General features: G+C 45.8%; 1 protein-coding gene across 1 annotated transcript in view; it reads left to right on the top strand.

Moving 5' to 3' along the window:
* Nucleotides 1-24,916, top strand: part of NMNAT3 (nicotinamide nucleotide adenylyltransferase 3) — a 126,186-nt gene that overhangs the window by 93,527 nt on the left and 7,743 nt on the right. The window contains 2 exon segments of the mRNA XM_060242692.1: nt 18,368-18,476; nt 19,417-19,425. Of these exon segments, the coding sequence (XP_060098675.1) occupies nt 18,368-18,476; nt 19,417-19,425 (118 nt within the window).

The raw sequence follows: 24,916 nt of genomic DNA, 5'->3' as shown, positions 1-24,916 counted from the left end.
TTCCTAAAGCAGGGGTGTAAAATGTACAGCCCACAGGATGGATCTGGCCCCTGTAGGGCCTCTTGAACAACTGTCAGTCTTCTTCCTTTTCCAGTTCTGCTACTGCTGCATCACAGTTTGCTTTGACAGACTCTCTCAGTCATACAGGAGAGATAGATAGGCAAGCCTCTGTTCTCAGGGCCAGAACATGGGAGTCGGCGAACTAGGTGATGGCCTAGGGCGCTGGCTCCCACAGGGATGCCTCCCTCCCAGCACAATCGGCTGCCCTCCAATCCTGCCTCTCCCCCCACCCGGCACTATCGGCTGCGCCTTGGCCCTTCTGCTCTTGCCTCCCTCCCTCCCAGCTCGATTGGTAGTGCCTGGGCCCCTCTGCTCCTGCCTCCCCACCACCCAGCGTGATCACAGCACACCGCCCCCACCAACTAACTGCAATGCAGCATGCTTCTTATTCTTTTTCTTCTAAGAATGTGCTGGAGAAGGCTTGGCTCCCCCTCCCTTCCGTCTCTGGAAAGGGAGAGGGAAGAAGCGTCCTTCAGCACATTCTTAGAAGAAAAAGAATAAGAAGCATGCCGCATTGCAGCTGGTGGGGGCGTGGCATCGCGCCAGGTGAGGGGGTGCGGCATGCTGTGATTGCACTGCTGACTCCTTGCGTCCTCACCTCGCCAAAGCTCCCTGCCTCCTGACCTCACCGCTGTCATGCTCCCCCCAGTGTTGGCAAAGTCAGGGGAGGCAGCGTGGCAGTGAACACAGTGCACTCACTGTCTTTGATCTTTGGAGAGGTTGGAGGGTACTGGGAGCAAGCGCACTCAGAGCCAGCGGCCCTGAGCTTGTCCGCTGTCTCCCTGCCCTTGCCGAGGCTTTGCAAGCCTCACAAGGTTGGGGGGGGGGGTTTCCGGCCCTCTCCTGCTTTAAAGCGAGAGAGAGTCGAGAATAGGGGGGCTACGCATTACCTGATGGCATCACTTCCATTGATGTCACCAGGCGCATGCACACTATGCGTGCATAAAAATTAAAAACAAAGGGGGTGCCAGTGCCGGGTTTGTCTGTTCTCTGCATTGGTTGAGGCTTCTTCTCTCCTCCTCCCAGGGTGAGGGGGGGAATGGGCGAGAGCTTGCTTTCTGGCCAAGCTTCCTCAATTGCACAGGAGACAAAGGCAGCCATTTATTTCCTTCCACTGGCTGAAGCTCTCCCCTTTGCTCAGCTGCTTCAATTGCACAGATGAAATACAAAGCACTTTTAAGACCAAAAAAGTTTTATTCAAGGTATGAACTTTGCTGTGGCCTGCTACAGCGTGTATTTTATTGGGCTATTATGCTGTGCTTCTCCTGGGTGCAACTGGGTTCCCTTCCTCTTTTTTATTGTATTGATGCCCTCATGTTCCAGTCTTCCTCAGTAGGAAAGCAATGTTCTGATGAAGAATAACAACAAGCCATTGAAGTGAATCAGGCTGAGAGTGTGTGTCCAGACCAAATTCACCTAGCACATTCCCTTTGTAGACTGGAGATCTTGAACCTAAACTTCCCAGATAGCAGCTGCTGACTGCTACTGACCACCATACATGGCTGTCTCTCTGTTCTTGCACTGCCTCATAGGAATTGCAGTTATTTTTCTGGGAAGACTATAGTTTTGTAGACAAACACATTGCCCTCACTCTGTATCATGATTCCTTCACATGTTCTTGACCAGTACATGAAACAATTTATGTACAAAAGCTCACAATGCCCAGCCATTTTGTGTTTTCCCCTGGTTTCTAGGTTTAGAGCACTGATTGTGAAATTTCTGTAGTGAATGTCAATAAATCAAAAGTAGGTCTGCAGCTAGCTTACAGCTCTAGATATACACCTAAACAGCATACTCACAATTGCTACAGCACAGACATTTTAATACAAGAATTCAGAGCAATAGGCAGGGCCATAGCCACAGAGGAGGGGCTGTGGGGGCACTACCCCCTGACTTCCAGGTTTGTCCTCCTGACATCCAGAGGGCCCTCTGGGGTTCAGCCTGCTTTTTTTTCCTCCCCCCCCCCCTTTTTGACCATGGCTGAGCTGGCAAAGTGTCACCGGTGGCAGACAGAGCCGGGAGAGTTGAGCAGGGCACAGTGCACTACAGCAGCAAAAAGCAGCAGGTGAAGAGGAGGGAGGCAGAGGAGCAGGAGGCATAGAAAGCCATGTGGAATGGGCCAGAGGGGATTGATGGAGCTGCTGACTGCTATGTGTCAGGGAGAGGGAGGTGGAAGGAACCCCGACTGCTTGCATGCAATGTTCAGTCCCTCCTTGACTCCAAAATTTTAACATTGGCTGCCTTGACTCAGTCATTTTCAGATCCTCCAGCTTTTGCCCCTACCCAAGAAAGCTTCTGAGAAGTAGCAAGCCCCACAGTGGATGGGAAAGCATGCCCCCCAGACTTTTAAAATCCTGGCTACAGCCCTGGTAAGAGATATCAATTATCAGAGACTGTAAATAAACAAAATATTGCAAGAGTGCTAATGTTTTAAGCATGTTTTTTATGTTAAGTTTTAAAAAACTGTGTTTGTGTCCTTTATAAAGTTTATATCTCCATAACCTGGCATTACATTTTATGACACACATGGCCCAGCCCAACAAGGTATCACTTATGTCAGATCCAGCCCTCATAACAAAGTGGTTTGATACCCCTGCCCTAAAATCTGCACCAAAAAAAGCTATTATTTGGTGCAAGGATTGCACTGGTTTACCCCTTTCTTCTCTTCTTCCCAATTCCGGAATATTATTCATGAAATGCTGCAGAACTGTACTCCGTATTCTAGATGAGGTCACACTGGAGATTTACACAGGGCATCACAATATTGACAATTTTATTTTCAGTCCCTTTCCTAATAATAAGTGCAGCCACAATAATTTGCTACACAGTCATATCATTGCAGCCCAAAATGTCCCCTGAAATGCTGATTCTCAAGGACTCCAGGAACAGCATGAGGGGGGAAATCAGAGTTCTGCCACAGCAAAAAATCAACCCTGCATTTGACCATAATAATCTTCCATCTGGATCTAAGCCAATATGCAATGTTTGTGATAGCACCTCACAACATATTAACAACCTCATTGTTGAGTTCCTCTAAGAGCTATGGCTTTTCATTACTTGTTCTTGTTCTTTCAGCCACCTTAGCAAAGGTTTCCTTTTACCCCCCCCCCCTTTTCCTGGCAGATAGTGTTATCTTTCCTGTGATTAGATTTATTTTCTGCTTCTCATGCCAAATCCCATGGTTCTCACTGGAGCAGTAACTCAAAACAGTCTGGAGTCCTTAGAAAACCCACCTTGGCTTTTTGCATCACATAAAGAAAATTTTCTTGGCATTGTCATCATTTTAAAAAATGCTTCAAGATGGGTGTACCAATGCATTTCACATTGCTGTGTTACAGCAGGCCAAAAATCCAGAGGGGTATGTCAAAGCTCATTAGATCACGAACCAGGCATATACCTCAAGGATGTTTTTCATCTTACATTTCAGCAAAACAACTATATAACTTTAAAGTGTAACCCATGTAGTTATAAGCAAGGAGACTTAATTTTTTTCATGTGTTCAATCAAAAAGAGGAAAAGTATAATAAATAAATCATGAAACTTATACCAGTTGTTCAACGGCATATCTGTAAAGGGTGGAAAAACTAGTACATCAAAGAAATCAGTACAAACCAATCAACCCCAAAATCTTTAAATTATCCTTTCAAAGTGAACCATTAAAAACTATAACTTTTTAAAAAAAGATATACAACTCCACATCGTCTTGCTTTTTTGCTATTCCTGTACATGCAAACCTTGGCCATTTTTCAATAAATTTATCATTTTAAAAATTAATTCTGGCTCTTTATACCATGTTAACTTAGGCAGCAATGCAAAGTCCCAGATTCTTTTATACTAGTTTCATAGAAGGAGGCAGGTTGATTTTGGTCTAGTAAAAGGCTATGTACCTAAGAGCTGATGTAATTAAATCCAAAATGATCTTCAGGTCCATCTCCCAATCTCTGTGTTTCATATAATCCAGTAAAACTACTTGGGGATCCAGTAGAAAGTTATAACCTGTCATATCCATGATTAATTGTAATAATTCCTTTCAAAGTATTCTTGAGCAACAATAAAACATGTGCAAGAAGTCTGCATGAGAGATCTGGCAACATAATTTAATGCTGGGTTGCATATACACGTTAATTTATAAGAAGAAAGAAGAGATTAGATTTATACCCCGTCTCAGAGCAAATTACAATCTCCTTTTCCTTCCTCTCCCCAAATCAGACATCCTGTGACTGAGGTAGGTGGGGCTGAGAGAGCTCTTAGAGAACTGCTCTTGAGGGAACAGTTCTGCTGAGAACTTGTGCCTGATTCAGGGTCACACCAGCAGCTGCATGTGGAAGAGTGGAGAATCAAACCCAGTTCTCCCAGATTAGAGTCCACACACCTAACAGTTGCACCAAACTGGCTCTCACATAGTAAGGTGTCATTTGGGGGGCGCTGATACTAAAACTGAAAAATAGAGAGAAAGTTGGCATTACAGGCAGGCTTTTTCTGTGGGGACCATGGCGATTTTTCTCTCCTGCTACTACATGTGCTTTCTTGAGACTGGACTTGCTTCTTTGAGTCCTGTGGATTTAATGCAGCTGGAATAGTTTAATACAGTGATGGTGTGCTTGTTGCACAAAGATGATTTGGTTATGTAGACTGACTTTCCCTGCATTGCAAAATAGTCCTACCTTGGCTGAAGATGCCTCTTTCATATGTTTCAGTTCTGCAAAGTTTGGCAACTCTTTTTTGTGGTATTGTAAAACTGGCTCAATAAAGTCCAGATTCATTTTCCAGTACAAATCTTGGTTGTCTGTATTTTAAGACTGAAGGGTAGGAAGCATTTTCCATGTTTGTATTTGCTCAGACACTATGCTAACCATTTGAAATCTGCTCATTTTAATACCTGTGAGGCCAACAATTTCACTTCTTTGCATAAAGACAAGTCAGCCTTCATTCCCCCTCAGATAAGTGGATCACCACTGCATATAACAATGTCTCTCTATGCTTTCCAGTCTTGTTTAACTAGCAGTTGTGGTTGTGAGAGAGCCTGGAGACCTTCTTTTTTTTTTGGGGGGGGGGGGGGGTAGGGTTGCCAAGTCCAATTCAAGAAACATCTGGGGACTTTGGGGGGCCAGGAGACTTTGGGGGTGGAGCCAGGAGACATTAGGGGCATAGCCAGGAGCAAGGGTATGACAAGCATAAATGAACTCCAAGGGAGTTCTGGCCATCACATTCAAAGGGACGGCACACCTTTTTCAATTCCTTCCTTCCATAGGAAATAATGAAGGATAGGGGCACCTTATTTTGGGGCTCGTAGAATTGGACCCCATGGTCCAATCTTTTTGAAACTTGGGGGGTATTTTGGGGAGGGGCACTAGATGCTATACTGAAAGTTTGGTGCCTCTACCCCAAAAAACATCCCCCCGGAGCCCCAGATACCCGCGGATCAATTCTCCATGATTTTCTATGGGAATAAATCTCCATAGGGAATTATAGAGTTCCCAGCAGACATTTCCCTCCCCTCCCCCCCCCCCCGCTTTGTGATGACCCTGAAGCGGGGGGGAGGGTCTCCAAACCAGGGGATCTCCTGCCCCCACCTGGGGCTTGGCAACCCTGGGGGGGGTTGCATTTTTTTGAATGTGTGCCTGGAAGTCATGGTGACCTCTGGTGACTTCTTCTGGGATGGAGGATGTTTAGAGTGGTGTCTTGATAACTTGCCTATGCCTTCTGATCCTGGTATTCTCTGGAGGTCTCCGATTAGAGTTGCCGATCCCCAGGTGGGGTCAGGAGATCCCCCAGTTTGGAGGCCCTCCCCCTGCTTCAGAGTCATCAGAAAGGGGGGAGGGGGAGGTAAACATCTGCTGGGCACTCCATTATTCCCTCTGGAAACCAATTCCCATAGGGCAGGGTTTCCCAAACTTCCCCCTCTCCATGGCCCGGTTATTTTTACACTTCTCTTTTGTGACCCACTAAAATTTGGGGGTGGAGCCAGAAGACTTTGGGGATGGAGCTGGGACTCAGGGAATGATGTACAAACAAGCTTAAAACTCTTGCAATGTGTTTTTTAGGAAAAGTAGGAGATGGTGGAATTTTGCAATGCAATTTTAAAAATAAAAAATCAAGAAGTACAAGGATCACACAGCAGAAAACTTAAAATATAAAATGCTCTCATCCTGGGAAAACATGAAATGGCAGCCTGGGAAAACATGAAATAGCAGGGCATTTCAAGCTTCTCACCCACCCCACCCCCACGGTCTACTCAGGTTAGCAATGGGAAGAAGGGAAGGAAGGGAGGGAGGAAGGAGACAGATGAAAAGTCTGACAGAAAGAGAGACAGAGAAAAGGAAGGAAGGAAGGAGGAAAGACTGACAGAAAGAGAAAGAGGGTGGGAAAAGACTGACTGACTGACAGAAAGAATGAATGAATGAATGAAAGGGAGGGAGGGGGGAGAGAAACAGAAGGGAAATATGAAGGAAGAAAAGGGGAAAGGAGTGAAAGAAAGGAGGGACAAAAGGAAGGAAAAGAAAAGAAAAGAAAAACGGGGAAAAATCGGGATGGGAGCAACTCACTTTTAAAAATGCTGACTCTCGCTGCGCAAGCGCAGCTGATAGACAAATTAAAAACTAATAAGTCACCGGGTCCGGATGGCATACATCCGAGAGTTCTGAAAAAACTCAAAGTTGAACTTGTGGATATTCTAACAAAAATCTGTAATCTTTCATTGAAATCTGCCTCCGTTCCTGAGGACTGGAAGGTAGCAAATGTCACCCCCATCTTTAAAAAGGGTTCCAGAGGAGATCCGGGAAATTACAGGCCAGTCAGTCTGACTTCAATACCGGGAAAGTTGGTAGAAACCATTATCAAGGACAGAATGAGTAGGCACATTGATGAACACGGGTTATTGAAGAAGACTCAGCATGGGTTCTGCAAGGGAAGATCTTGCCTCACTAACCTGTTACATTTCTTTGAGGGGGTGAACAAACATGTGGACAAAGGAGACCCGATAGATGTTGTTTACCTTGACTTCCAGAAAGCTTTTGATAAAGTTCCTCATCAAAGGTTCCTTAGAAAGCTTGAGAGTCATGGAGTTAAAGGACAGGTCCTCTTGTGGATCAAAAACTGGCTGAGTAATAGGAAGCAGAGAGTGAGTATAAATGGGCAGTCTTCGCAGTGGAGGACGGTAAGCAGTGGGGTGCCGCAGGGCTCGGTACTGGGTCCCATGCTCTTTAACTTGTTCATAAATGATTTAGAGTTGGGAGTGAGCAGTGAAGTGGCCAAGTTTGCAGATGACACTAAATTGTTCAGGGTGGTGAAAACCAGAGAGGATTGTGAGGAACTCCAAAGGGATCTGTTGAGGCTGAGTGAGTGGGCGTCAACGTGGCAGATGCGGTTCAATGTGGCCAAGTGCAAATTAATGCACATTGGGGCCAAGAATCCCAGCTACAAATACAAGTTGATGGGGTGTGAACTGTCAGAGACTGACCAAGAGAGAGATCTTGGGGTCGTGGTAGATAACTCACTGAAAATGTCAAGACAGTGTGCGTTTGCAATAAAAAAGGCCAACGCCATGCTGGGAATTATTAGGAAGGGAATGGAAAACAAATCAGCCAGTATCATAATGCCCCTGTATAAATTGATGATGCAGTCTTATTTGGAGTACTGTGTGCAGTTCTGGTCGCCGCACCTCAAAAAGGATATTATAGCATTGGAGAAAGTTCAGAGAAGGGCAACTAGAATGATTAAAGGGCTGGAGCACTTTCCCTATGAAGAAAGGTTGAAACGCTTGGGACTCTTTAGCTTGGAGAAACGTCGACTGCAGGGTGACATGATAGAGGTTTACAGGATAATGCATGGGATGGCGAAAGTAGAGAAAGAAGTACTTTTCTCCCTTTCTCACAATACAAGAACTTGTGGGCATTCGATGAAATTGCTGAGCAGACAGGTTAAAACGGATAAAAGGAAGTACTTCTTCACCCAAAGGGTGATTAACATGTGGAATTTACTGCCACAGGAGGTGGTGGCGGCCACAAGTATAGCCACCTTCAAGAGGGGTTTAGATAAAAATATGGAGCACAGGTCCATCAGTGGCCATTAGCCACAGTGTGTGTGTATATATAAATTTTTTTGCCACTGTGTGACACAGAGTGTTGGACTGGATGGGCCGTTGGCCTGATCCAACTTGGCTTCTCTTATGTTCTCCTTCTCCCTCCCTTTCTCACTGCTGATATATTTCTGGCTTTGTAAAGCTCCCCTTCCCACCACACCGACCATCTCCTCAGTGAGGAAAATGGAGCTGAGATAATTCAGCGCTGAGGCATGCCGCCAGCATTTTGAAGGGACCACGCCTGGAAAGGGCACGTGGCTGATCCCTTCCCCACTGAAGTGTGGAGGAGGGATCAGCCATACGCCCTTTCCAGGTGCTGTCCCTTCGAAATGCCGGCAGCATGCCTCAGCCTTTAATTATCTCAGCTCTGTTTTCCTCACCAAGGAGATGGTCGGGGGGGGGGGGGGGCGGGTGGAGGAGCTTTACAAAGCCGGAAATTTACCAGCGGTGGGAAAGGGAGGGAAGGAGGGAGGAGGAGGTGGGGGTGCTATGCCGCAGAAGGGGGTACTGATTGCCCAATTGGTGGGAAATCGGTGCTGAGCTCATTCCACGCTGCGCCAAGCTGGCCGCAGGTCAAACAGACCTCAGCTGAAAAGGGCACATGGCATGGATGGGAAGGAAGTGCCAGGGAGGGAATAGGGGGGAGCCACGCGCCCTTTTCGGCCACAGTCTGTTCGACCTACGGCCAACTTGGTCCAGCGCGAAATGAGTTCAGCGCCGATTTCCCACCATGTGAACTGCATGAAACTGAGCTCCCTGCGGTGGGGAAGGAGGAGCAGAGGCACGCGATCTGGAGGAGGGAGGCATGATGCGGGGGAAGGTGGGGGAGGGGTGGCCAGGGGACTGGAGGCCCCAAGGCCCGGCGTTGAGGGCTCTGCAGCCCAGTGCCAGGTCGTGAACCTGCCTTTGGGAAACGCTGCCATAGGGTATAATAGAGAATTGATCTGTGGCTATCTAGAACTCTGAGTGGGGGGGGCTTTTTGAGGTAGAAGCACCAAGGTTTCAGCATAGCATCCAGTGCCTCTCCCTAAAACACCCTCCAAGGTTTTGAAAGAATTGGACCAGGGGGTCCAATTCTATGAGCCCCAAAAGAAGATGCCTCTATCCTTCCAATGGAGGGAAGGTATTTAAAAGGTGTGTGGTCCCTTTTAATGTGATGGCCAGAATTCCCTTTGGCGTTCAGTCATGCTTGTCACAGGCTTGCTCCTGGCTCCACCCCCAAAGTCCCCAGATATTTCTTGAATTGGACATGGCAATCCTATCTCCCATCCAAATACTTGCCAGGGTTGGCCTTGCTTAGCTTCTGAGAACTGATGAGATTGGAATTGCCTCAGGTATTCAGGTCAGGGTGAGACATGAATAATGACGTTTAATCCATCCACATGGTGACACCAAAGTCTGTTCTCAATTTTCAGAGACAAAAGCAGTTTTAAAGTGGTTGGTTAGAATCTTCACTTGATAGAGAATTCTTGTAAAATGAAAGCTTGCCTGCTTTTGGCCAATATAAACCACGACAGTACAAGATACAAGGGCATCAATTTAATTCTTTTTTTTTTTGAAACTGGAAGTCCCATATGGAACATTCTAGTTCTCTAGCTGCAACTGAAATTAAGTATTAGGAAGCAAATATTACAATTTAAATCTTTCAAAAATATTTTTCTCTCTATTAAAATATTGTGTTGGAGATGGCATCCCAAAGCAGTAATACATTCCCTATTAATAGTGAGACGTACAAAAGCCAGCTTTGATGGATATATTCTTAGACTTTGTCTCCTGTAGTAGGAATAAATCAAGCCTTTCTGAGCAGCTGATCTTCAAGGAGGTCACACTCTAATATACTGGGGGTGATGGAATGCTCTCTATCTGATCTGCCATTTCTCAGTTTTGACTGTGCTCTCCCTGTGATTGAAGGCAGAAGGCACACAAGTGCAGTTAGACATGGCAGATGTTGGAGCTGATGGCAAAATATGAAGAGTTATATGAAAAGAAAAGAAATGTTGAGCAAAAATGGCAGAATTTCAAGTTTGTGGGGTTTTAAAGGATGAAAGAGAGAAAAAGTGTAATGTCAGTACTATTGTCAAAAAACCGAAGGAAAACCTTGTTGAATAAATACACATAAAACAGCAATGAGAACAAATTAAAACTGCTTTGGAGTTAGTTTATTGGTTTTATTCTTTTAATTGTCTTCAGCTGTATAACTGTATCTAATAAGGCTGGATGAACATAGGACAAGAGGGAATCAGAATATATAGAATATGCCACAGTGAAATTATGGAAAACCATGTGCCCAATATATTAAAATACTATTGCATCACTTAAAATGGTAAACCTGTTATGTAGGGTTACTACTATATGATCCGTAGGTGGTGAATGTACATGGTAGCACTTGGTCAAATATATTCACCACCTTTCTATACTGTAATAGGAGGTGGCATTATGGGCACCATCTGAGATATCATAAGTAGGTCTACAGTTGTATCAGTGGCTGTTAATCTGGCCAACTGATTTCCAGGAGGAAAGTTGTTTTTAGCAGGGCTATTGCTCTGTAAGAGTGGAATCAATAGCCTGTTAAGCCCAATTTCTTTTCTTTCTTTTCTTTTTTCTTTCTTTCTTTCTTTCTTTCTTTCTTTCTTTCTTTCTTTCTTTCTTTCTTTCTTTCTTTCTTTCTTTCTTTCTTTCTTTCTTTCTTTCTGCCAAAAATGTTTTTACGACTCTCTGTTGTGTTATGATTATTATTATTGTGTGTGTTTATGTTTTTTAAGTGAAAGTTTAGTGAAAGGGTAGAACCATAGTAGTGCTATTTTAATTGCAAATTTCTTTAGTTGAAAGACAAGTACAACCCCTGAAAATGCATTTCAATAAGTCAGAAAAATTAGATTTTTCATATTTTAACTAAACAAACATTTAAGCCAACCAAGGTTCCCACCCCCTCCCCCTCCCCAAGGAACTAGGAGGAAAAGTCCTTCCGTTAGCCTTATGTAACCCTAGTTTCAAGAAGATGCTGAAAACAAGGAATGATGTGTTTACTGTTCTAGTCTAGTAATTCAGCTTCCAGATGTCACAGTTGTATTCCAATATAAGGGAAGGATGATCTGTTCCTGGCATTTCCACTTGCTTTCTCTCTATTTATGCTCAATTTCTGTGCCCTGTCTCTTTTCCAAAGCATAACTTGAAGACTGTTCAGTTGTGTTACTAACTCTACCCTCTCAAGATATCTGCAACTTACACAGGGGTTGTATTGTAGAAAAATAGGTGAAGCTCATTAGCACAATTCATCCAGGGATTGTTATACAGCTGCACCTACTGTTCAATGAACAAGGTAGGTGGGGAAGAAGAGGGAGAACCATCAGAAAGGTTCAGGAGCTGTGCTCCTGCGAGCTCCTGCTGAATTCAAGGCCTGAACGTACCTTATTTAAAGACTCTCGATTTATGACTTTTTCAAAAATCCCATGTCATGTTTTTGTTCATGCTGTTTCCTCAGACTTAAAAAACAGGGTGATCATGGGAGAGGGGGATTAAAAGCAGTTGTTAATTCTAACCATTGATTCAGAGAAAAAGCATAAAGTCAGGAAGTGCCATTTAATGATCAAGCTTGGAAGGTGACTTCACTTCTTGTTCAGTTCTGTGTATGTATTCTGTCTGCCCTGTAATGTTATGATTTTCAGATACTGCTTAACAGATGCTGCTGTTCAGTTGTTGCACACTGTTTTGCTTGATCCTCTAGGACTTCTATAAAGGGTTGGCCCTATACTGTCTGGCACCCTAGGTAAAGCTAACATCTGATGCTCCTCCCTGTACGGATAACATCACTGAGTCACATGAAGGGCACCCAATTCATCACCCCCAGAAGACTAGCGCCCTAGGCAATCACTGAGTTTTCCTAGTGGCAGGATTGGCCCTGCATCTATAAGTAAATGAAACTGATAGCTCTGCTGTATATGAAAACTCAAAAATCAGGAATTTAATTTACAAAATCTATCAAGATTCATTAAGAGAAAAAAGTACAGTGCCGGTGCAGAAGTTCAAAGTTTTATACCAGGATAAAATAAAATGGGGGATAAGAAATCTGCATTTAAAATGAATATGTAAATTCTCACAGTTTCACATAGATTGGTACACACTCTCTATTCCTCAGTTCACCTTGTTCCTTAGTTTGGTTGAACTGTGCCCATCACTTACCATATGCAAAACTGAATCAAACTATGAGAATTACATTCTCCCAAAGGTTGCAGGTTGTTTGGTCACTAGTGTTGGTCACACTCAGGGCTTTTTTTGAGCAGGAACACAGTTCCAGCTGGCTTGGCATTAGTGGTGTGACCTAATATATAAACAAGTTCCTGCTGGAGTTTTTCTACAAAAAAGCCCTGTGTGAAAAAATGGTGATGTCAGGGGGCATGGCCTAATATTCAAATGAGTTCCTGCTGGGCTTTTTCTACAAAAAAAGCTCTGGTCACACTCATGTCTGGTTAAAAGTATTTGTTAAGGTTCTGCATTTCACCAGCACAGGGATATGAAAAGGGGAAGGGAGAACCAAGTGTACTGCACAGAGCTCCTTGGAGGAAGGGCTGTATTAAAAAAAAGACACCAGATAGAGAGGAAGGAAAATGCTTCTTCCCATCTTACAGCATTTTAAACAGGCAGCCTTGAATGGTAATAGGATGTGAAGCTAGCATATGGGTTCCCTCCCCCTGTGTCAGGCTTCTGAATGGGTGTGAGTTAAGCTATTAGTTCTTTTTTGTTTGTTTTTGGCCATGTCATGTCCATGAAAACTCATTGTTTGCTGTGGTTCAGGTGTGCTTGGTTCAGGTGTGCCCCAGGCTGACATTATCACAGAAGCCATGTCCTAGTAACTTCATTTTGACTTTGCCATTGACTGTTATATAACTTTTCAACAATATTTTCATGTTGCTTGCAGCTTACTGAAAATATGGTACTACTATTGCTTCTTTCTGTCTCTGTTTTTGCATTTGAGGGATGCTTCTTTTAAAAAAAATACTGTGCTAGCATTCTTTGTAACTCAACTCCCACTCTGGGGCCACTAGCGTTTAAATCTCTAAGCAAGCAAATACCTGCATCTCTCTCTATGGTCCACATACGCATGCATGCATGCATGTGAAAGCTGAGGCATCTGCTGTTTTGCAAAGTAAAGTTATTGAGATAAGATAGCATAGAACAGTTTTCTATTATATTTTAACTTAAAAGAACAAACAACACTCTGGTTTTCACACCAAGAGAGGACGGGCTGCTGCAGAATATACAGGTACAAGGTAAAGCAGGAACAAAAAAATCCTCAGAAGGGGGAGAATGATCTTTGTTACAAGCATGCCATTATTCCATTTCTGAAACACTTGGAGGTACAAACATGGCAAGCATGTCCAAGTTATGTCCACTCAGTACATCTTATATAATGGCTGCCAATATAGCCATGGGCTAAATGTAATTAGGGATGGGCACAGACTGGGAAAAGGTGCTTCAGTTTGGAGTCCATGGTGGCTCATAGACCTGGGCCAAATTGAGTCAGGAGGCTCGTTACCAAACTGAACTGGTTTGTTCAGTTCATGGCCCTGCAAACCCCATTGAAAAAGCAGCAGTACCCTTAAATGAGGTTTGCAGAAAGACAGAAAAACAGCAGAGCAAAAGCTTGCTCTCTGCAGCTCAGCTTTTTCAATCTTGTGCAGTCTTAAAGCTGAAGCTTTAAAGTCAAGCTTAAAGTATAATGGGATGGCACTCCTGCCATGCAGCTGTTTCACACCGCTTTCTGCAGTCCCTTGAAACTTTGGTAGGACTACACAAGACAGCCTGAAAAACAGCAGCCAGCAGAAAGGGAGGGATCTCCCACGAAGGGATTTCCCTCCCACTTTTCTGCTGGCTGCAGTGAGCCCCAGCCAGCAGAAAGATGGGAAGATCTCCTTGGAAGAGAGATCTTCACCTTCCATTCCGCTGGTTGTAGGGAGCCACTGCCAGCAGGAAGGGAAGGAAGATCTTCCCCCCCTACCTTTCTACTGGCCATGAGGAGTTTCCACCAGCAAAAAGTAGGGAAGAGAGATTTCCCCCCCTCTTTCTTCCGGATGTGGGAAGCCACTGCCAACAGAAATAAGGAAGATATCTCAAATTTCCCCCCTTCCATTCTGCTGGTCATGGGGAGCCACCAGCAGAAAGAAGGGAGGGAAGATCTCCTGGGAAGGGAGTTCTCTCCCCCCACCCACCCCCGGTTCTGTTGGACTCCAGGAGCTACCACCTGCAGAAAGTAGAGAGGAAAAAACTTCACCCCTTCCTTTTAAACTCTGCTTTCTGCTCCCTACAGCTTTTCAAAGGAAGCAAAAGGCAGGGCCATTTAAACCCTTGCTTTCTGCTCGCTGTGGAAAGTCTCAGAAAGCACAAAGCAATGGTGCTGAACCATTTAAACCAAACAGCTGAGTGGTGGGGAGCTCCCAACCTCTCAACCATTTCTCTTTCACAGGCTGTTTTGCAAACTGTTTTATAAGCTCGTTCATGAGCTGCTGCTGCTGCTTCACAAACCATCATGAGCCACCACAAACTGCACCCAAAATTTGTGGTATTCCATCCCAGTTCTTCAGTTCACAAACTTTGGATTGTGGACCCCAGAGGCCAAAATTCATGACAAAATTTATTTCATCAGCAGATTCATGCCCATCCCTAAATGTAAAAGATATAATTGCCTGGATAGCCCAGGCAATCCCAATCTTATCAGATCTTGGAAGCTAAGCAGGGTCAACTCTGGCAAGTACTTGGATGGGAGATCTCATTGGAACACCAGGATTCAGGAGGTGGGGGCAGGCTTTACTCAGCCACCTCCCTTACAGCCCAATCCAGACATAAGTGGCGGCTGGCCATGGCTTAGCTGCCGCGCTGCTAGTAGACTTTCTGAGGACTTCGGCATGCTGGAGCATAGGGAGGGGAGAGGCATAGCTTGTCGTAAAGGAGATGGTTGCCATGCCAGCACTGCTGGCATAGGCACAAGGGAGGCAGAGGAAGCCGGAGGGGAGGGCCAGCCCACCCCCCCACCCCCATTGGCCAGTCCTGGTGCATGCGCCGCAGCTCATGACAGTCAGGGATAGGGAGAGGTGGCCCCAAGAGGCTGATAGCCATCCCCAACCCATCCCTAAACAGAGAAAGGAGCCAATGATGGCAGACCATCACAGGCAAAGGAGAGACGTCCCGTCAACACACGGAGGGAACAGGAATGAGGCTGGGCATGCGTGCATGAGAATCCTGGTTTGGTGGCAAGGTGGGGGTGGGGGGTGAGACAGGCCCACACGGGACCACGGAGAAGCTGTCAAGCCCCTCACACCCTCCCGCTGTCAGAGACTCTGCCAATGGCAGGCAGACAAGCAAAAAGTACGAAGTGCAGGAGTTCGCTGTCATAGACAGAGGCTGAAATGTGTGTCTGGGAGTGAGCAACCCAGTAGCAGACACCTCCCTACCCAGAGTCCCCATGTTGCCCTGATGCCCCCTGCCATATGCACAGAACACCTTCCCCGGGGGCCGCAGAACTCAGAGTGCAAGTGTATCAGCCTCAGAACTCTGAGTCCACTTCATCAGCCCCCCCTTAGTGCCCTGTGCACAACAGCCCTGTGGGGTTGGGTAGGCTGTCAGCCTGGGCAAGCTGAGGGGCGGCACTCCCCTCCCCTGTCCATCCACGTGGAGGGCAGCGTGGTGGCTCATAGACCATTCCTCCCCCTAAGCCAAGTCTGCCCACTCTCCCAGGCATTCCCTTGGAGAGACCACTGACAGGGAGGGGGGGGGGTTGCCCAGGGAAGTGCAGCAGATGCCAAGCAGGTGAGACAACAGAGGGCATAGCTTAGACTTTATTTTTCCAGAACAGAGTGCAACAGTTTCCCTGGCGCGTGCTGGGCAGTCTCGCCGTGCACGGGGCTCCATTCCAAGCGGCGGGCAGAAACAGCCAAGGGAGTGGGAGGTGGTGGAGTGACACATGCCGAAGCCTCTGAGTTGGAGTCCCACCTGCAAAATGGAGATAGAGATTAAGAGCACCTGCAGGAGCGGCGGCTGGAAGAGCAGGCTGCATTTCAGCCTGGCGCTCTCTTAAAGGGATTGACCCACTTCCTCGCAACGGGGCAGCTGCCACACACACACACACCATCCCCTGCTAGGGGTTGGGAACATGGCAGGGGGCAGACCAAGGAAAGGGAGCAGGTGGCAGCACAAGGGAGCGAGGTCAGCAAAAGCCCCCTGCTGGAGCCCACTGTCTGGTTCAAATGCCAGAGATGCTCGCACACCAAACAGTCAAGAGTGAGGGGAGGGGGAGGCTGGGGGGGGGGTCAGTGGAACTTACCCAGCCATGGGTGACAGTCCTCGCATGCAGAGCCTCCGGGAGCCCGGAACCTGTAGAGACCTGGAAACAAGAGCAGTTAGCCCCAGGGGAGAGACCTCTCTCTCCCCCTCACAAGTCAAAGATACTGTCAAAGCAACCGCGTGGTGCAAAACCCCAAAACTCATTATCAACGTGCCTGCCTGTCCCTCACTCTAAGTCTGTATGGCCGGGAGCTCACCAGCAGAACTTCCCGCCACGTGCTCCTCTTCCTAACAACTGAATTGTGCGAGGCCAGAGCGAAAGTATTTCTAGGAGGGGGAAGACTGCGATTGGGTGCTGGGGAGGGGGCTCGTCAGCCTGAGGCGATTGGTGAGGCAATCACACCGCTCCCTAAGGGGTTTGCAAGCTTCCGCAGCGGTGTAAGCGACCTTTGTTTTTGGTTTCAATGAGTGCCTATTATTTACGCTATTATTTTTGCCAGCGTAAAGTTGCGCCTCTTGAGGGGGCATGTCATGGGCTAAACTGCTCAGAAAGCTGCCTAAGCCTGGCTGCACCCCCAACTCCACCCCCTCCTCAGCCTGAACGCCGCGCTCCACCTCACTTCCACCCACACTTGGGCACAGCCCCCCGCCCACATAACTCCCCCCAGCTGTGGCAGTGCCAGTCATACATCGGTGCAAACCCTTCCTGCGCCCACATAGCAGCTCATCTGCTCCCAAAAGACTTTCTGCCCCCCCCCCCTCCTCTGGATTGTGCTGTAAATATCTTCCAGGGCCCCAGTTGGGGTCAGTCACCAGAGATTGCCATGACTTCCAGGTGCATGGGCGCACACACCCAAACACAAAGACACACACACACACCAATGTAAATGTAATCCTATGTTTCTGGCTTCTGCAATCTTATCTTTCCAATTAATAACTGCAACTTCTTGTTCCCAGTATGTTAGCATTCAAACTCTCTGTGGTTTCTGAACCTGTAACAAGAAGGCAAAGATTTAGTGCAGCATCACACAGCTGTTTAAAGACAGAACTGCAGAGACATGAAAAACACCATCAAGGAGGCCGTACATGATTAGGTCAAGATAGAACTGGCTGGATCTTGACACACCTTTGTTTGTACCTTGATCAGGCTGGTTTGCTTGTCTATACAACTCTGGATACACTCTTCCATTTTACTTTGCTTTGCTTTTCCATTCCTGTATCCAACAGGAGCCAGGTGTGATGGGGCATCTTTGGTTGGCAGAGGATTGGGTCTTGAAGTGTTTAGCCTTTTTTCCTCTTCTGTTTTTTTATTCTCAGTTTTAAAAGGCACATGTTTGTTTCTTTTTCTGACTTGTATCCAAAGAACTGTGCAACTATCTTTGAATGCTCAAGAGAGTTTTACACACATTATTCTGTTGCAAGGCAAACCTTTTTTGAAACTAGAGTTTCAAAAGCACAATGGGTGTCTACTATTCAAAAGAAAAAGGTCAAAAATTCCTCTGGGCAATCGTGGGTCTTTGGATTACAGCCAATTCATCTTCTACTTTCAGTTTTCTTTTATTTTCATTTTAAAAATTGGTTCTCTCTCTTTTTTTAGGTTGCATTGGAGGCTACTATGTAAATGCCTGAAGTTTTTATTAGATATCATTGTGCTCTGTAAAGCTCAAGTTCAACAAAAGATACTATTTGGCCTACACTGTATATGCTAAAGTAGAAAAGTAACGATAAAAAAGAAAATAATAGTCAATTGAAGATGCTTGTGTTGGGCAAAATGCTAGCTACCATTGACACAAAACCTGAGATGTACAGAATTAATATAACAATTTCTCCACCACCTACGAAAGCTTTTGTGTGCACAAGCTGGTTGAGTTTTAGAAACTGAAAGTGCAAGATAATCACTTTGTATATCTTTGAGAGGATTACCTTACACAGAGCCCTTTATGTTAATTCAAGCACCATTACAAAGAATTGCTTAAATCGCACCATATCACAAAATTGCCTGGGGGAAACAATGAGGCCATAGAAAAAGCTGCTGGGGCATCACTGTCTTCATTACTTACAGGTTTGTTCATGCTGTAAGTAGCATTCCTTGATGGATGTTATTGAAGTTTATGCCTTCATCAGAGAAACAACCTAGCTGAACTGCAGAAGTTGGGCAATCATACTCATGATGGCTGGGCGAATGGTCAGATGCAAGAACATCTAAAAGCCACAGGATCTGCAGCAATTCACAGTGGTTTCTACATTTAGATACAAATATGGCTATACTTTGGATTTTAATTTCCTAGTTGTGTAATTCCTGATTCACTCCCTTTTCTAGCCCAACACTCTTTGTCTCAAGCTATACACACTGGGTTTTTCTTATCTTCCCTCTGTGTATTCTGAATGAGCTTCCAGCTCCTATTTAGTAATGCATAGGCAAGGCCCATGTTTTCCAGCCATCTGCAAGCAGTGAGTGATTTCAGCTTATCTCTCCCAGGCTAGTATTAATCCCTCACATGCTGATGGCAGGTTTTCCTGATGCTAAAAATGTCCACATATCTTGTGTACTGTATTAGTAGCTATTGTCATCCCAGTTGTCCTTCCCATAGCACTAAGACTCTGTACAAAGATTTCACAGTCCTTGTTATGCCAGGTTATTGCTGTGGACCAAGATACAATAGTAAAACAAAAATATTTTATGTAGCTGAGAGAATTCCAAGTCAGGCTTCTATGTGTGGTATTTTTACAAGCTCCTTGCAAAAGTAGAGCTTAAGGACAGATGTAGAAGATTATGTAAAGTTCTACTCTTGTAATAAAATCAAATTATTAACTTATGAAATGCTAAACATTGAGGAAGACAGACAGTAGCAGTTTTAAATTCACATTATCTGCTCTGAAACCAAAATCCTCAGAATGTAGCAAGCAGGCATTTACACTATTACACTAAATAGTGTAAATGCCTGCTTGCTACATTCTGAAGATTTTGGTTTCAGGGCAGATATAGACTGAAGATACTGTAGGGTTATCAGGTTTGTGTTGGAAAATATCTGGAGATTTTGGGGGTAGACCTAGGAGATGGCAGGGTTTGGGGAGGGGAGAGGCCACAATATGGAACAATGCCATAGAGTCCACCCTCCAAAGTAGCCATTTTATCCTGGGGATCTGATCTTTGCCAGCTGGAGATCAACTATAAAAGTGGGAGATCACCAGGCCCCACCTGGAGGCTGACAACCTTAAACAGGCTTTACACCAGACCAGACTAGCAGTTAGCTGGCAGGAAGATAGGTTTGTATTAATTTGCATATTTAGCAAGGGATCATAGAGCATGCTTTGAAAGGGCCACCATGACTAGAAGAGATGGTTAATAGCACCATGAAATGTATTTTGTGTACTTAATTGTTGTTTGAATTGTTTTAAATTATATTCTCAAATTGTTTTAAACTGATTGTTAGCCACCCTGAATCCACTTGTGGAGAGAGCAGGATATAAAATAATAATAAAGCAGGACTGGGCTAGGTGAAAGGACAAGCAGGGCCAACGTTACCCAGTAGGACAGGTAGGCAGCAGCTTGGGGTGTCACCTGGTCACAGGGGTGGGGGTGCCCCCTCCCCTTCCCACTGCACCCCATCAGGGCCCCCACTGCAACACTTGCCCTCGGCATGTTCGCCTTCACCACTGCCCGCCTCTCTGCCACCTTCCTCTGCCTTGCCATCCAGCCTGGTGGCCTATCATGAGTGCTGTGGACAGGCAGCAGTGGGGAAAGGGATGACTGGGGGTGGCACAGCAGCCAATGCACCACCCCCCTCCCAGCATTCCCCCTTCAACCTGAAGGCAGAGGCAGCCAGGGGCTCCTTTGGCTCAGGCCTACTGCTACTTTCACCTTCAGTCTCAGCCAGTCTCAGCCCTACCAGCATGTATTTGAAGAGACATTGCAGTTTGTTCACCTGGTTGTTTCCCACTCAGAGGCCAAGCATCACCTGAGACTCCAGCAGAGTCCCTGGGCCCTGGCTGCACTTGCTGCTGGCCGGCCTCCCTCCCTCCAGGCACTCTCTAGCTCAGTGGCCTACTGGAACCTTCCCCTTTAAGCAAAATGTCTTGCCCCCTACACTTCTTCCTTCCTCAGGTTGGCTTGCTTCAGGGCAGCATGCAATCCCTGCGGGTGCTGTAGCCACATCTTTCTGCTTCTGCAGTTTGAAGAAGACATCATGGACATCTGCTTGAAACTTCTGGGCAGAAACTGGAACTACCGACACAACCCAGCCAGGGACTGCTTCCTGTGTGGCAGTGCAGCCTATGTCAGCCGGGTAAGAGCTACTGATTCTCCCCACTCACTCCTGCCCCCACCCTAGCAATGAACATATACAAGCCCTCTCAAAACTCCCCCTCCCACCTGAGGGCAGAGGTGGACAAAGGCACACTCAGCTCAGGGCCTCCACCACACTCATCCTCAGTGCCTCCGGTCCCCCTGCCCAGGCACATGTTGGGGTAGGTTGAGAAGGCCTGGCTTTGCCTGTGAGTGGGGGGGGGGGGAGGAAGGACATGGGAGGCAGGGCAGAAAGTCAGGGGGCCTCGCCTAGGCGGCCCTGAGAACTTGAGAAACTTGCAGTGGCCCTCAGATGTGACCTGAGAAGCTTGCAGCGGCCCTGAGAACAAGGCATTATTATTCAGACAAGCTGAAGATAGTGCTCTCTGAAAGGCAAAGTCTGTTTGCAGGCTTCGTATCCAAGATGGACAGAGCTGAAACTGCTCTTTCACTCTTCCGTGGCAGTGACTAGAAGAGCTGAAGAAGCCGGAAAGAGCAAGGAACAGGAATTCTTGACAGTTGAACTCTTCACTGACTGCCTGAGATCAACACCCTAGTAGAGAACTGCCCCACTTCATCTTGCCAGAAGGAAAGGGGAACTGCCCCTAGGGCAACGAACAAGCTTGAGATTCCTCCAGCAGCTTCACAAGAAGAGTTCATGCTGTTGCAAGAAGTCTTTCTGGGATTCTGTTCCAGGATGAACTCACAGTACTGTCTGAACCATCTATAACATGGATTGTGAGTAGGACTCTGCTCTGGGGACACTGGTTAATGAACCAGTATTGATAGCTTTGGGAATGTTTTTCACAGTTGTATTCTGTTATATTTAAATAAATTGGAATTACATTTTGATTTGTGAACATTACTCTAGAATTTGAACCTGGCCATCTGGACTCAGGGAGTTACACTTGCATAAGACTTGAAACAAAATTTTGGACAGGTTCTGAAGAAGCTATCATGCTTCCTTGGATTTAGTTTCAGTTTTTCTTTGAAAATGCTGTAGCATACGGAATATAAAAGCAATTTCCTGAAATGAAAGACATCTTCCATGTGTCAAAGGTGACTGTCAGATCAGATCCTTTGTCTGTTGTTGTCCAGATGTTTACCATCTCAAAATTGTGTTTCCTTCTCTTTTGTACTTTGGTACCTGCCATTTCTTAAAGTGTCTGTTATTTGCTATTCTTTTTTGAAAGGCCTTCTGAGATGTTTTCTACAGGTTTATTATTCTTTCTTTATAACTTATTCTATACATTCTTCACATCTTTGATAAGGGTCACCATGTTTAGAACCATAAACATGTCTTTTTCTGTTTAAAAAAAATCTAAGAGTTCTTTCCTTTATTTCATACTCAACTTGGGCAGATAAATTTGTTGGGTTTTACTTGTTTTGGTGCTGCCGCTTCATCTCTTAATGAGCTTTTCCTAGCAGTTAAATCAAGCTGCTTCCTTTTGTGGTGAAGGTAGATTCTCAGTAACTTACAGTGCAGTCTTAAATAGAGTTACTGGAGTAATGTGTTCCAGGTGGCTGGCCCCAGACAGGAATCTCACTGCTACATCTTCTGCCAACTGACTCTTTCTAGCAACGGGCAGGGAATGGGGGGATATACTGGGAGCAGGAGGGAGGCCCACTCACATTGCAAAAACATGCCTAGGTCACTTCTGATGTGACTCAGAAGTGAGGTCATCACACAGCAATGTTGGGGTAACAGTCTCATATTTCAGCAAAAACTCTATAGTAAATTTGGCTTCCACCATAGAGTTTTTGCCCAAATATCAGAGTTAGGGTTGCCAAGTCCAATTAAAGAAAAATCTGGGGACTTTGGGGGCGGAGCCAGGAGACTTTGGGGGTGGAGCCAGGAGACATTGGGGGTGGAGCCAGGAACAAGGATGTGACAAGCATAATTGAACTCCAAGGGAGTTCTGGCCATCACATTTAAAGGGACAGCACGCCTTTTTAAATGCCTTTCTTCCATAGGAAATAATTAAGGATAGGGGCACCATCTTTTGGGGCTCATAGAATTGGACCCTCTGGTCCAATCGTTTTGAAACTTGGGGGGTATTTTGGGGAGAGGCACTAGCTGCTATACTAAAAATCTGGTGCCTCTACCTCAAAAAATAGCCCCCCCAGAACCCCCAATACACATGGATCAATTCCTTATTATTCTCTATGGGAATCATTCTCCATAGGGAATAATAGAGTGCCTAGTAGACATTTCCCTCCCCCCCATGCTTTCTAAAGGGGGGGAGGGCCTCCATACCAGGGAATCCCCCCTCCCTGCCCCCTCCCTCTCTCACACACACACACACAAATACTTACCATACTTGGGCCGATTCTGCATTGATGTTTAAGCCAGCTTTTCTGTGGACTGAAGCTGGTTTATATAAATCTGGAGTATCCTCGAACAATCCACACTGTCTGGGTGTGATGACCCTGAGGGCTGTATTGATTCACTTATCCACAAGGTGGCGGCATTGCTCTCATTGCTTTTGGACCACAGATCCTTATGGATCCACGAGATTTCTGCTTTATTGGTTGCAGCCACCATGCTGTGTCATGATTCCAAAGATGCAGAAAGGCTTAGGGAAGTCGTACACCCTTGTTCTACATGCTGTACTCTTGGCTCACCAGGTCATGCTAAGCCAGTATGTTGTAGTGGTTGGAATATTACATTAGGATCTAGTAAACCTAGGTTCAAATCCTGACTGCCATGGAAGCTTGCTGTGTGACCTCAGGACAGTCATGCACTCTCTGCCTAACCCACCTTGCAGGGTTTTTGTGAGCATAAAAGTGGAGGACAGGAGAATGATGTCAGCCCGTTTGCTTTCATTGGGGAGAAAAGTGATACATGCACGAAGCCAGCAAACAAAGGTAGTTTTGGAGACTAATGGAATGAGATGCAAAAGGAGAACCCATCCTCGAGTCCTCCCATATACATGTGGAATGTGGGGTGTGGCTGGGCCTTTTCCCTCATCAAATATGACTGAGGACAGAAGTGTTGCCATACATATGTGATATGTGTCTTGATGGGACACCTTGAGAATGAAACAGGGTCAGTGGCAAAGGGTTGACTTTTTTCCATACATCACTTATCTGCTTAGAATTAAAACTTATTGAGTCTTCTTTTAATTACAATAAAAACATAGTGATTTTGCATAATCTGTGGTTTTCCCATGAGAGAGCAAGCTGTGCACTCCGCCTTCTATGCTTGAGGGCAAAAGAGCTTCATAGGTCGGTTTCTGAAATGAGACTAGGAATTTCAAGGCCTGCTCTGTTGTGTGATATTCTGATGAATCCATCTCTCTCCCATTAGCTGAACCAGGATTGGATGATGTTACCGAATGACCATACTTTTCCTTACAGATATTCAGACTGGAGTACAGCTACCTATCCTTTGATTTGGTGCTTTTAGTGTACAGAAATGACAGCTGCTCTTGTGTGAGCTCTCTGGATGTAAGTGGGGGCAGGATATAAGGATCATGCTACAGTTTTACATAAAAGCAGTTTTGTGGACTGCTGGCCTATTTATAGTTCCGGGTTTTATTTTCGAAGTCTCAAACAACTGCAGGATTTTTTTTCTGAACCTAGTTGCATATTCATTATAGCATGGGGGAGACTTATCTTTGCAGCACTATGTATGAAACTAATCTAGGGGGCTTCGTGGACCACACGCTGAACATGAGTCAGCTGTGTGATGTGGCGGCCCAAAAGGCAAACACAATTTTGGGCTGTATCACCAAAAACCAAGTGTCCACATCATGTTCAGTGATTGTGTCATTTTACTCTGCTGTGGTTAGGACCCTCCTAGACTGCTGCGTTTAGTTTGGGGCACCACAGGTTAATAAGGAAACATGCCCAGAGGATATGCCCAGAGGGATATGGAGACGAAGTCCTATGAGGAAAGGTTGAAGGAGCTGGGGATGTTTAGCCTGGAGAGGAGGCGGCTGAGAGGTGATATGATCACCATCCTCAATACTAGAAGGGCTGTCATATAGCGGATGGTGTGGAATTGTTTTTTGTGGCCCCAGAAGGTGGGATCAGAACCAATGGGTTGATATTAAATGAAAAGAGTTTCCGGCTCAACATTAGGAAGAACTTCCTGACCGTTAGAGCGGTTCCTCAGTGGAACAGGCTTCCTCGGGAGGTGGTGGGATCTCCTTCCCTGGAGGTTTTTAAACAGAGGCTAAATGGGCATCTGACAGCAATGAAGATCCTGTGAA

This window comes from Heteronotia binoei, chromosome 6 (assembly GCF_032191835.1).
Source record: "Heteronotia binoei isolate CCM8104 ecotype False Entrance Well chromosome 6, APGP_CSIRO_Hbin_v1, whole genome shotgun sequence".
Lineage (NCBI taxonomy): Eukaryota > Metazoa > Chordata > Lepidosauria > Squamata > Gekkonidae > Heteronotia > Heteronotia binoei.
The sequence above is the reverse complement of the archived record's forward strand: the minus strand, read 5'-3'. Positions and strand labels throughout refer to the sequence as shown.